This window comes from Gobius niger (genome assembly GCF_951799975.1).
Source record: "Gobius niger genome assembly, chromosome: 6".
In the NCBI taxonomy this organism is placed as follows: domain Eukaryota; kingdom Metazoa; phylum Chordata; class Actinopteri; order Gobiiformes; family Gobiidae; genus Gobius; species Gobius niger.
This window is the reverse complement of record NC_136857.1, coordinates 20863525-20876483: the sequence shown is the minus strand read 5'-3', so window position 1 is coordinate 20876483 and position 12959 is coordinate 20863525. Positions and strand designations below refer to the sequence as shown.

The following is a 12959-nucleotide window of genomic DNA, read 5'->3' as shown; positions in this document are numbered from 1 at the left end:
AATCGTGAGTGTCCCTCATGGTTTTGTTCACGTCCTTGTAGCTTCGAAATAAACTCACTACTGGGACAAGGGGATTGTGATGGGAGCGCTCGGGTGTGAGGTAAAGTTTTTTTGAGTTGCGGAACCGGTTTTAGCCTCACGGTTTGATCCCAAATAAAGTTCGCAAGCCAAGCGATGAACGCGATGCTACTGTAGTTCTGTGGCAACACTTTTCCGCTGCGTCAACACGTTTGACTCCATGTTGTCCTTTTTTTCCTGTCATTGCTTGTTCTCCCAAACTTCCCCGCTGACTGACAGGTGTGTTGATGCAGCGGCCCTCATGGGGACCAGGTTGTCCCGCAGCGGCAGCAGCCAGTCTCTGCTCCCCGAGGGGAGGCTCGAGAGGCGGCTGCAGAGTGGAGAGGAGTGCCCCCGTGACACCGACTCTCTGGATGGGCTCGACCGCAGGGAGGACATCGCGCAGTTTCCGTACGTGGAGTTTACCGGGAGGGACAGCATCACCTGCCCCTCGTGCCAGGGCACAGGCCGGATGCCCTCAGGTGAGCCTCACGTTTGGATGATCTGTGGGATAGCTTTCCTCTTTTATAAGAGAGTTCGGGAATGTCCACAGTTACCATGGTGATCCGTCATCTTTGCAGCTGTTAGCATACATTTCCATAGACTAACATTAGCTAAAAACAGTATAAAAAGTGGAGAAAAAACCAGTGGAACGACTCCGTTAGCTGCTGAGATACTGCTGGTAAATACATCTTACACACTGTGGTCTCCAAGTGTTTTAATGTGAACAATAACTCCAGGATTTTAACTTGTAAAATCTCCATTAGTTTACAATGGCTGCTAATCCCATAATGCTTAGCGATATGAAGTCACATTCCCAAACTCTGGCTCTCAACCTCTTCCCCCACCGGAACCCCGGGCACATTTTTCTCCAGTTTGGCTTTACCCAAATCTAAAAGCCCCTTGAAAAAAAGTGTCAAAATAGCAAGAATAATGAGACGAAAACAAGGTTGAAAATGCAACAAAAACGCAACAAGAAAGTGATGGAAAAATGACAAAAACGTGTGACGAAACGCAGCCAAAAAGAGCAACAGAAAAGTTACGAAAGAGTGATGAAAATGTGACAAAAAAGTGACAAAGGGTGATGTAAGATTAACATAAAGTTGCAAAAATGTGAAGAAAACCCAAACAAAAAAGTGATGGAGGAGAAAAAAAGTGATAACAATACGAGGAAAAAGATCTATTTTAGATGAGTTTTGTAGGTCTTAGCTTTCAAATGAGGCATTACGCTGATAGGCTGTGGCTTTATGGATTTGGGTAAAGCTGAACTAGAAAAAATGTGCTTGGTTAAGAGGTTAACCCCCTGCTAAATCATTCAGCATTCATGTGCATTCACCCTGCTTTTCTCCACAGGTCAAGTAAATGAACTCGTGGCTCTGATTCCGTACAGCGACCAACGACTGCGCCCCCAAAGAACGTGAGTGACAACTTGCATATTATACCGAAGACCGAAGTTAATGCGAATGAATGTTCTGTCTGTAAATGTGTGTGCCCAGTAAGCTGTACGTGGTGCTCTCCGTGGTGCTCTGCCTCCTCGCCACTGGTCTCGGGGCCTTCTTCCTCTTCCCTCGCTCTGTCATTGTACTGTTTGACGGTGTGCGCTCCGTCACAGTTCACTTTGACCCCACCGAGCAGAAGGTCCTGATGAAGCTGACTGTGAGTATTCTACAGTAAGCCCCGATGTGATTTACTACAGTCAAGTCAGTGAGTGATATTACCCCCAGAAAGGATGAGGCAAGATCCTTTTGAGTGAAGAAACTGGCATGCTTACATAATGTTCTGGCGCTGTCGTTTATCCTCAGAGCACTCTTAACTTCAGCAACCCGAACTTCTTCTCGGTGTCGGTGCAGAGCCTCAGCTGCCAGGTTCTGTACATGAAGACGGTGGTGGGGACGAGTCAAATGGATAATGTGACCGCCATCCTGCCCCTCAGCCTTGCCCAGGTACTTCCTCCAATATACTACACCACCTGCAGAGAGCTGTTCTGGGTCTTTCTCACAGTCTCCAAACCTCTCCTCTGAGAACAACAAACATGCTCTTTCACTACACTCTTAAGTCTAAACAAGCTCAAACTTCTATTCTGCGTATGTCTGGCACCACACTCTGTAAAATGTCACAATGTTCCCATTATCAAGTGTTCTGATCTCTTCAATGTGCCCAAAGGTGAACTACACAGTCAACGTGGCGCTTGGAAGCAGCGCATCTTACCTGTAGTAAGTCATTTAGAGCAGCTTTATTCTTCAATGTACCAGTTGTGCTTTTGCCATTAAGTCTCTCTATGCTTGTTTCAGTACTTTCTGCACCATGCCCTCCATCAAGGTCCATAACATTGTAGTACACATGCAGTGAGTATTTCCCAACTTTCATTTAAAAGCTTGTTTGAAATTCTGAAGTCCGTTTGCTTTCTAAACAATTGTTGCCCCTCTTTTGGTTGCAATGCACGGCCATTTAGGTCTAAGCTGAAGAAGGTGGATTTAAAGTTAGATTTACATAAAGAATGATGTAGTTTCTCCTTACTACAATACCGTCATTACTACAATACTGTCTTTGAATATTTTGTGACCTACTTCTGCTGATAGTGTGTTTTGGGTCTAAAACAGCAGATAAGATTGTTCTATGGTGGCTTTGACCTAATACAAGTTAAGTTGGTCCATTCATGTCCCGCCACATCTCAGTTTCACAATGCACGTACTTATGTCATCACGTTCTTGGACAAATGAAAAATCTCATATTATAATTTGTGAATTTGACAAAAGGACATTAGACATGAAAACTTGCCACTACTCAATGACACCAATGGACTAAATCGGTGACCCCCAAATAGCTGTTTTTCTAACGTTGTTTTTTGGTGTGTCTTCAGGATATCAGTAAAAAGCTCCTACATGGTGAGAACGTCCCAGAACAATTTGGAGTCTTACCCTTACATCGACTGTGGAGCCAACAGCACATTCCCCCACAGGAGCAAGCAGCACTGGGACCCCTCCTAAACTATTTGAGGCTTCCTGCTGAGAGAGTTGCTCACTGGAAAGGCTGGACATACAGTATCTGCTGGTGGCACTGTGCCTCAGTCCACAGAACATCAGGTCACACTGTCTTATATGAAATATGAAAGGAGCCTCGAAGATCCAGGGATTATCTCCAAGTACTTTTTTAATGCACTGGTTGTCCCGGCAGCTTAGTTTGAGGACTTTATTTGGGGAGTGCTATTAAGCAGCACTGTCATGTTAACACAAATGAAGAATGTAGTGGTGGAAACTTGTTGATGTTGGCCATTGTCTGTGCCAATCAGTGATCTTTGGCCTGGTTCTAGAAGACACACAAGGGTCTTTTCTCTACGAAGAAGTGATGGCATTCAGCTGACAATGAGCTAATGCACGGCCAATTTGCTGAGGCTTACGTTTTTTCTGCTGTCCTTTGACAGACGGATATTGGTCATGCGCTGACACACTTTGGCCACTTTTAATTGGGGGACTTTTGATTGGAAAGTTCAGTGATAGCATTTTTGCTACTTTTAAGGATTCTAATACAACAGACTTGTGTTTATGGAGTATTTAATGACACAATTACTATGCAGAGTGCTGGTTAACGGTTAACCATTTTGATATTTGTGTGCAGCTGTTGTGGAGCATCGGAAAATAGTATGTGCTATACACAAATTGTTTCTTGCACTATGTTTTCCAGAAGAAAGTGCTTTTTTAAATGGATGCTTCTTAAGCTTGTACATTTTAATATGATTTATTTTATTCCGTTTTCCTAAATTGACTAATAAAATCTCTTGAATCACCAGCTCATGCATTTGTATTACTAGCAATGACGGACTCCAAAACATCTGATAACACATAATTCGTCTTTAATACATGACTTCATTGTTGCATACAAAATACCATATTCTTCCAATACTTCCTTTATGACTCATATAGGCTTCTATAGCTGCATGTGAAAATATATTACTACACAATAATGGCGAGGATACAACACAATATATTATTGGTGTGATTCTAGTCTGTCTAAGGTTCATACACGACATAGATGCTTAGGCATTATAGGCATACGTACAAAAATATAGCTGAATAAAAAGCTTATTACAATAGTGCTTTGTCTTTGGTAAAGTACATAGGTGTATGTTTGGCCTTCTGGTTCTGCTCAGGTAAAACATGTACATCTGTCCTCAACAGTTGCTTCTTTTTGCCACATCTTTTATTCCCTGCAACTGGACATAACGTATACTCACTTTATCTAATCACAAATTCCCTCCATGCAGTGACATTGTGCAGTCATTTCTCACAATCATTAAACACTTCCAATCAATCCTCAGTGTGATACTTTTTGTGGAAGCTTTTCCAGCCGATAAAATAAGCAACATGTTCACATCCTTGTCACAACGTACAGTATAAATCAACACTTTTTGACTTTCTCATAGTAAGTGAATAAAAGCAGGATTGTCCTTTCATTTTAGCACATTGTTACAGAAGGTGCTGAAGAGTATCGAACGAAGGCACTGTATAGGCTGTACATACATATCCAAAATATATAAAGAATATAGAATTTACATCATTACACTGGGAACCTGTTTTGGTTTTGTCTGTAATTTTGAGGCATGTCTGACAGCATCAGACAAACTATCATTAAAGCTTCCTTGAACCGACACGGTAACTGTGTGAACTCTAAACTGGTATCTTATACACAACCACAAGGAATGTACAAGTGTTCAGTTTATTATATGCTTATAGTTAATACTAGCGTCAGACAGCACTTGTAACAGTTGAGCACAACCCAACAATAGGAGAAGCAGACAGGAGGGCTGGTGAACCATGCACTTTGTGAATTAATCCAGTAAAAACACTATTTTACACATATTAAAACATAATTTAACTTTTACTTTTGTGCGTGTAACATAATACTTTTATGAATATTGGTCCTTATTATAACTCAAGTGCAATTTTGACAAACTTTTTCCACATCCAGTTTAAACAAGATCCTATCGGTGTTTTAGATTGTTTTATAAGTGCTTTTATGAGAAGATTTAACAGAGAGAGTAGAAGTCTATGTGAAACCATACACTACTAAAGGCTGTATCATTTCCACCTTTCTGCTTCTCCAAATCCTTGGAAGTCGGAAACACATTGTTTTGCATGTCTGAGACTGTCTGAGCCTATCTCCTCTGAGCAAGCAACACTTTGTTGACGAAGTTGACGATGGCAGTTGCGGGCTGCTCAGGGTCCAGCTCTGCGAACAGGTGGCACACGTTCTCCCCCTGGTTTCCCGGCTTACGGGCGACAAACCCAAACACTCTGAGTGGGGAGGAGGAAGTGGAGACATTACAAAAATATACATTTAGTCCATGAAGCAACATAACCTAAGAGTGGGGGGATGAAAATAGCTCAAGTGAAGTTATGTAATACGTTTAATATCCTCCCGAAACTGTGGGGAACATGGTGTACTTCTTCATACTGTATCTCGTGTGACTATTAACATCTGTTGCATTATCCAGCATATTAACTTTCTTTTAAGTGTACGTAAAACTACCATATTGTATTTGGAAACAGGCTGAAAGATACAGTACAATTAGACTAAATGAGATCGGTTGGTAAACTCCCAGATGGTAAATGGTAAATGTATTAAACAAATTAACTCCCAAAGACACAAAACAGTTTTGTCCCACTTAGTTGAACTAACCTCTAACAACCTCAAATGGTGTAAAACTAATCCCTTTTTGCAACAAAAAACCCCCAAAGAAACTAAAATAAAACATTTCACTAGGAATGATCCCGAGTCTTGCAAGGACATTTCTAGTGACTACATGAGTTTATTCTCTATCTGTCCAAAGCCATGCACAGGCTCAAACTGACTATTCTCTAGCATGTCAAATAAAGTCACTAAACTCAAAGCACTTACTTAACGGTAGCGTTGTCGGAGTTAGTCCACCTACAGCCAGAGAGAGAACACACAGGCTCAGACACGTGCAGCAGCAGCCAACATGCTTCAGGACATGACTCGCACATATTGCATCCATAATTCAACATTAGACATGCGTACAGCGGCTAATGCACTAAGGATGCACTCATTCACTGGGCGGAGGTTAGTGATGGCTCTGTCACATTTGTAAGCACTTACCGTCTGTCTTTAGGGTCAATGCAGCTGAAAGTCACACTGTTGACTGGGTAATGTCTGCGGAAGAACACCCTGCAAAGGACACAATAGCAAACATGATAATATTATCGTAGATAATAACAGACAGTTCAGTGTCTGAACAGTATCACATATGCATAGAGACAACATTTGAGTTGAGGATAAGTCTCTGGGTCAACGAATTAAAGTTAAGTAAAAAAAAAAAAAACTTGTTCAAAACCTCTTAAGCCTTGTTTAAACCTTCAAATGATTAACAATTCATACCTTCTCTGGCCATCGGTGAGAGTGATGCCCTGGGACGTCACCTTGAACTGGACCACAGTGGCAGGGGGGCGGGGTCGACTCAGGGTGGCGTCCATTGCCTTGGCAATGGCCTGGGGTCCAGTCAGAGACTCCGTCTCCACTGAGTTCAGGTATAGCACATTACACGCTGGAGAAAGATAATGATATGAAACTCAGCTGTCATTGGCATGGGTATTAAAGTCTATGGTCAAACATAGTGTGGGCCACAGTTAGTATTCTCCACGCTCTGTACTGTTTACATGAAGTGTGAGGCCTTCTCACCTGCTCCTTGTTTGAGCAGGTCCGCTGCTGTGCTGATGTTAGCCACTTGAGGCATCTCCTGTAGCTCCCCAATGAGGTCTGGAAAAGTTTTACATTTTAAGGCTTGAATAACTATACAATATACACCAATACTATAAAATTAGATCATTTTCTCTATAGGAAAAAAAAAAATTGGTTTATTTTACAGCTTAAACATTTTTAATAGGTAATAGTTAATATGTAACACCTTTTTCTGGGACCTTGAGAGCACAGGGCAGAGATATGGGAGTGATGGCGTGCTGGTACACCAATGCCGAAAGACTCCCTGTATGACATATTAAAAAAAACCTGAATGAGTGAAAAACTAGAAAAACATCATATTATCTAGGGTATACATTGTTCACATATTTTAATAATGCAGAAAACAAATAGCTTTAGAATTGCAATTAGCACACACACCAGCAGATGTCCCCACAAACCAGAGAATAAAATTCAGAGAATAAAAATCAAAGTTAAGAGATTTACCAAAATAAGGTTCGTTCTGACAGCCTTTAATCTTGACTCCCCGAGGACCTGTCTCTATAAGAAAGTGTCTGACCAGCTGCTCCAGAGGGTCACTCACTGAAATATTGATTAAATGAATGAATTAAAATGATCACAGACATCAGGGAAAAGGGCAAACTACTGAACTTTAAACATGTAAAAAGTGGGTTCTGTATTTTGTATTTTGATCTTTAAAATGTAATTATGACAGAGCTATGGAATGAGTCTGAAAACACATCTTTTCAAAGCTTTGTATGTTTCAATTTGAAAATGTTTCTTTTGTATAGAATTGCTACCAGTAAAAAAGATCATTTGATAAATTTTGTGTCAGATAGCGACATAGAGAAACGATACTGAAAGTTGGCAACAGCGTTAAGGCTGAACATCACACGTACCTCTGCTGCTGTGGTTGTTGATGTTGGCTGGGGGCGTGGCCACCTTCAGGGCCAGTCCGTACGCGCCCTGAAAAGAGTTACTGTCCCGGATCAGGAAGGTCCCGGGCTCCTTCTCTTTCAGTGCGGCGATTGCTGCAGAGGTCAAAAGTTACATTTGTAAGCATGTGAATTCTTCCTTGGATTTTCCTTGTGATTGTTTTTGTTACAATTTAATTTCTTTATTTTTTTACCCTCTCCAATATGTTTAATTGTATTTATTTATTTTGTTCAATTTTTTTTTCTTTCATGTTCACCAATTATCTCAACATGGCATAGCTTATATCTGCACAGTGAATGCTTCATAACCTCTATGAATAGTCACAGAATCGTACCCTGTTCTCTGGAGATGCCCGGCTTGTACCAGAACCGCGAACTGTCCTGAACGAACTTCACGCTGACCCTGGTGCTGCTCTCCATCTCCACAGAGCCCTCGTGTTGTCCAGCAGGTGGCGCCATTTCACCCACAGTGGGCGAGAAGGTCACGTGGTGCTGGCTGCTCCCCACTGATGGCCTTGGGACCCCCACCACACCTACCCCATCGTTCGGGGGGCTGGTCTGGGCCAGTGCGTGCCTCTTCTCGGGCAGGGGCGGCTGTGGGTGGGGCAGGGGGATGGAGATGGTGGAGTAGTTGGAGTGGTACTGCTGGGGGCCGTGGTTGGGGTAGTACTGCCTTCGGTCTAAAGTACTGACGTGGTGGTGCTGGGGCGGGGGTCCGTGGTTTGGGTGGTGGGAGTCTGAGAGCATTAGTTTTCGACCCAAAGTGGCAAATCCAGGGACAGGGCTTTCGGAAATGGGGGATCCCTCCATACTATTGGAATGGTTTGAAGTAGGAGAATTTGGAGTGATGGGCTTTTGGGAATGAGAGACGGGAGAGGAGCCATTAACTCCATTCACTACCTTTGTGTGATTCTGGCTTTCAGAGTGAGTTTGCACAGTGGCCTCTGTTGGAGGGGAGGGGGCAGTGTCCGGGGTGGGTGAGGGTGGACTGTTTTCTTGATTGATTTCTAAGATTTGATTTCCTGTTTGACTGGACACAATCGGTGTTGATGAATCTTTGGTTTGTTCTGTTGAGGGTGTGCTGTTTGGTTCACCCTGCGGTTGTTCTGTGCCATTTTCCTGTTTAAGAGGGGATTCTCGCACCCCGTTGTCCTCACATGGAGGGTCGTCCTGAGGGCTCTCACAATCACTACCGATGATGTCTGTGGTCCGGATCTCATACTCTCTACTGCCAGGACTGGGACTGAAAGATAAATAAAGACAAACAAATATAGTAATGTTTTACCTAATGTTTTTCTATCCATCCATCTATCCATCTATCCATCTATCCATCCATCCATCCATCCATCCATCCATCCATCCAACCATCCATCCATCCATCCATCCATCCATCCATCCATCCATCCATCCATCCATCCATCCATCCATCCATCCATCCATCCATCCATCTATCCATCTATCTATGACCATAGATACTTGATGTAAAGTGCTGAGACGTACCTCTCGTGGTTGCGTAGTGGACTGCTGCTGTGGACAGGAGTAGAGGGTCCGGACATGTCAGATGGAGTAGAACATGCAGGATGGGCATCCCTGTGAACCCTTTTAAAGGAACCATGGGTAATGTGGTCCCTCCAACCCACACTCTCACCAGAACTACGCAAGCCGTCTGCAAGATACAATGCAGCAAAATTCCAAAACATGTTATTTTTCACAATAGAAAATCTTGTTCAGGTCAGATTGTCAGATGTGTGTCGAATTACAAATATAAGGGATAGTTTTTGTGGTTCAGTGAAAATTACAGTTTTGACAATTTATTGCTTTGTTGTATCCTGTATCCTTAATTGTAGACCGTGACATTTGCTCTGAAAAATACCCCGTGAAGAAAGCATCTGTTTGGACACGTGTAATGTGCTTTGGGTAAGTACAGAATGGCTGCCATTGTTTAACGTCTTGCCTGTTCAGTGTTACTCACCCGTGTGTGACTCTGATGGGTATGTCTGGTGCTGGGACTCGGGGCAGTGATGTGTCCCATTACCATGGTGACTGCAATGTCCCGTCATCGAGGAGGAGGGGGGCAGAGGAGATGTGGATTCAGACTGGCACCCTGATGCATACCCCCTGCTTTCTGAAGGGGAGGGCTGGTAGGGTGAATACGGACACACCTGCCGGGGTGTCTGGTACCCGCTGCTGCTACTGCTGTACTTCATGTCCAGGTGGGAGTGTGCGTGGGAGCGCGATGCTTCGGGGTATGCCGGGTGACCTGATGGCAGCGGGTCAAAGGAAAACGCAGGAAGATCATGCGACTGTGGCCCATAAGATGCTACGGTGGCCCTCCTGTGCCAATATTCTGCTTCTCTATCTCTCTCCCATTCCGCATCTCTGTCCCAGTGAAAAGACATGTCCCGTGCTCGCCTTGGGTCTCTATCCCAGTGCAGCTCGGAACCTCTCTGAATATCGCCCTCCCTTGTCCGCCTCAGCCCTGCCTCTCTTTGTTGAAGCTCCGCCTCCCTATCCCAATGAAAACTCTCGCCACGCTCGATCCTCAGTGTGTGGTACGATTCCTCTCTCCTCACGGCGCAGTCCCGACACGGACAGTTAGCATGTGACGGGCCGTCCATGAGTATCAAATCATGGTACGTTGGGTTGATTTTGGGGTGGTGCTGGTGGCTGTGGTGGTAGGACGGGTACTGGTCATCTGGGCAACATGGACGGTGATGTGAATAGTTGTGGTGATGAGGGGCCAGATCTGGAGAAGGGTAGCACATGTGACGGGACGTTTCAGAACAGGATCTGTGTAAGTAGTGCTGCCCAGTCTGCCTGTCCCATACCAAGTCAGGTGGCGGTAAGGACTGGTGGGTGTGTGGGGAGTAGTGCTGGCATAAATCCATGTGTGAAGGAGGAGGGGGAGAGTTAGCAGAGGGGGTTGATCCCATGTGGCCATTGGTCCCGGGAGCGCGGTCCAGGCAGTATCCATTTGGCATGAGCAAGGTGCGGTCACATCCCGGCTCGGCACAGCGCTGCGAGCGGTAGCCGTCCCGACACGAGCAGGAACGGCTCAACCTTAGAGTGCCGTTTCTCTCTGAAGGCGGTAAGGAGTCTCCATCGTCCAAAATGGCTGTCTCCCGCTCGCCGTCCCGCCCCTCGATCCCGCCCAGGAGGCGCTCCAGCTCCTCCTGCTCCTGGCGGGTGGGGGGTGGAGGAGAGTGGGGTAAGGAGTCATCCTGGTGCAGGCAGGACTGGTTCAAATGGCTGGAGTGAGCTGAGAGGCCAGAGTCAGAGCTGTGGGAAATGAGGTGACTGGTCCGTTCCTCGAATATGCCCGCCCCCGGACTGCTGCCATTGGTTGAAGTGAGAGAGCCTGATCCCGCCCCTCTGCGCTTCTTTATCTGGGCGTAAAGGCTGCCGTCAAGAGGACCTTTGGTGTGGGCAATGTCTGGAAGAGAATTAAAAATAAACATGTACGTACAGTATATTCTCAACACAATGTAAAGAGGAACAGCAACATATACAGTAGAGGATGGGTGCAAAGCACAAAAGCAAATCCACTTCAGAAGAAGAAAATACACTTTCTGAGTCAAAGCCCTGACCAAAGTCCACTTGAGATGCTGGGCATGCCAGACTTCCCAGGAATCTCACTGAACTGCAACAGTTTTGTAAAGTGCAATGGTCCAAGATTCATCCTGATCATTGTGCATGTCTAATCTTCAACTACAGGAAACGTCTGATACAAGTTATTGCTGCCAAAGGAGGGTCAACCAGTTATTCCTCGCTGTCCTGTGAATGTTAACATGACAACATGTAGTTGTTTGAGTTGTATTAGTTTAAGCATACACTGTTTGTCCATTCTTGTGATTAAAATAAAGATCAGACCACATCTTAGGACCAATTTATAAAGAAATGTAAGAAATTCAAAAGGGTTCAATTACTTTTTTCTCCCGCTGTAAATCACAGATCCATAGGTCAAATAATTAACCTGTAATACAATGCAATTCAAGGTCAGTTACCTTCCAGACTATCCTGGTAACGGTCATTGAAGTTTTCATAGGAATCCCAGCGGACCACAGGGTCTGCGGTGTTGTAGTCCACCGTCACAGCCGGGTCGTTCTTCTGATACTCACGGCCTGGCCAGAAGAGAAACTTAACAACACTGATCCCGATCATGGCGGCACATAGCTATAGTAAATTAAACTTTTAAGCAACAAGAATAACCACCTTTGATCTTTTCAGGTCCAGAGGAGAAGACAAACTCCACTGTTGCGTCAGATGGGAAGCGTTCATCTGAGGACACACAATGTCAAAAATTGAAATACCCCTGAACACTTAGTTTTCCTCGAAGAACTGATATGCAAGACCTTTAAAGGGGGGGTATTATGCAAAATCGACTTTTTCAAGCTTTACATCATGTTATGATGCCATTCCCTCATTAAAAACATGCCTGAAGTGTTGCCTTAGCACATTCACGTATTTTCGAGTAATCTGTAGAAACTCTGATGGCAGCCATTTTAGGGACAAAACGCCTGATTCCTTCAGGAAACGCCCTCGACCTCCAGGATACGCCTCCGACCTTTCGTCACCAGCCGAGTAACCAACCACTGCTCCTCAGCAGAACCCCCTCCCCGCAGTGTCTAGCCCTAAGATGTAAACAGAGTCATCACGGAGGTTTAGCTTCATGTGTTGTGAACCGGAGCCACAGCAGAGTTTTACAAAGACACACATCAGTGTTTGTTACCTAAACACCCAGGATTAAAACCGGTGACAAGAACACTTATTTCAGTGTCTGGTTCTGCGCTGCGCAGGGTTGCCAGGTCCGCGGTTAAACCGCGGAATTGGGCGGTTTTTAAAGCCATTCCGCGGGTGAAAAAAACTGTCCGCGGTTTTTTGTCTTGCTGTAATCAATGTTGAATTGATCCAAATCACTATTTCGAAGGCAAATCCAAAGCTCTGTGAGCTGCTTTTTCAATAAGGGAGGGAAATAGGGGCGGTTTCTCATCATCGCAGGAGCACATGGGCTCTGTTAACTAGTAAACAATATTGAAAATTCCAGCCGCGCCGTATGTCCGCGGGTTTTCCGCGGTTTTCAGATATTTTTGGGCGGGTTTGGCTGCCCGGACCTGGCAACCCTGGCGCTGCGCTGCACAGAGCCTCCAGAGAAAGCTAATGCTAAGCTAAACCTCGAGTCATCACGTGGAAACGAGAAATATGCACAAATAAAGTCAATAAAACCACCACACACATAAAGAACCGTTTAACAATGAT

At 44.6% G+C, this 12959-nt stretch overlaps 2 protein-coding genes across 7 annotated transcripts in view; one reads left to right on the top strand and one right to left on the bottom strand.

Annotated features, from left to right (window-relative positions):
• The first annotated feature begins 17 nt into the window (after nucleotides 1-17).
• LOC306963886 (transmembrane protein 106C-like) lies at nucleotides 18-3531 on the top strand. The gene is made up of 7 exons (XM_079557642.1): nucleotides 18-539; nucleotides 1411-1474; nucleotides 1554-1713; nucleotides 1860-2000; nucleotides 2221-2270; nucleotides 2349-2402; nucleotides 2918-3531. The coding sequence occupies exons 1-7, from the start codon at nucleotides 239-241 to the stop codon at nucleotides 3042-3044; spliced, it is 897 nt and encodes a 298-aa protein (XP_079413768.1). The 5' UTR covers nucleotides 18-238; the 3' UTR covers nucleotides 3045-3531.
• A 378-nt stretch (nucleotides 3532-3909) lies between these two features.
• The window catches only part of tns2a (tensin 2a), a 53178-nt gene continuing 44128 nt past the window's right edge, over nucleotides 3910-12959 (bottom strand). For 5 of the 6 annotated variants that reach the window (XM_079557542.1, XM_079557541.1, XM_079557544.1 and 2 more), the window contains exons 16-28: nucleotides 11916-11981; nucleotides 11708-11824; nucleotides 9676-11136; nucleotides 9204-9369; nucleotides 8039-8946; nucleotides 7668-7799; nucleotides 7255-7350; nucleotides 6977-7054; nucleotides 6751-6828; nucleotides 6451-6616; nucleotides 6172-6240; nucleotides 5953-5982; nucleotides 3910-5348 (exon numbers count right to left, since the gene is read on the bottom strand). In XM_079557542.1, coding sequence (XP_079413668.1) covers nucleotides 5210-5348; nucleotides 5953-5982; nucleotides 6172-6240; nucleotides 6451-6616; nucleotides 6751-6828; nucleotides 6977-7054; nucleotides 7255-7350; nucleotides 7668-7799; nucleotides 8039-8946; nucleotides 9204-9369; nucleotides 9676-11136; nucleotides 11708-11824; nucleotides 11916-11981 — 3506 coding nt within the window. In that variant the 3' untranslated portion in view covers nucleotides 3910-5209. The remainder of the gene's footprint in view (nucleotides 5349-5952; nucleotides 5983-6171; nucleotides 6241-6450; nucleotides 6617-6750; nucleotides 6829-6976; nucleotides 7055-7254; nucleotides 7351-7667; nucleotides 7800-8038; nucleotides 8947-9203; nucleotides 9370-9675; nucleotides 11137-11707; nucleotides 11825-11915; nucleotides 11982-12959) is intronic. The other variant, XM_079557545.1, reaches the window with a different exon arrangement.

What these genes read in the sequence shown, in the direction of transcription:
- LOC306963886 (XM_079557642.1), top strand. Translation starts at nt 239, where the DNA reads ATGTTGTCCTTTTTTTCCTGTCATTGCTTGTTCTCCCAAACTTCCCCG. An exon ending in CACAGGCCGGATGCCCTCAG is followed by an intron (nt 540 to 1,410) that starts GTGAGCCTCACG and finishes TTTTCTCCACAG; the next exon opens with GTCAAGTAAATGAACTCGTG. An exon ending in AGGTCCTGATGAAGCTGACT is followed by an intron (nt 1,714 to 1,859) that starts GTGAGTATTCTA and finishes GTTTATCCTCAG; the next exon opens with AGCACTCTTAACTTCAGCAA.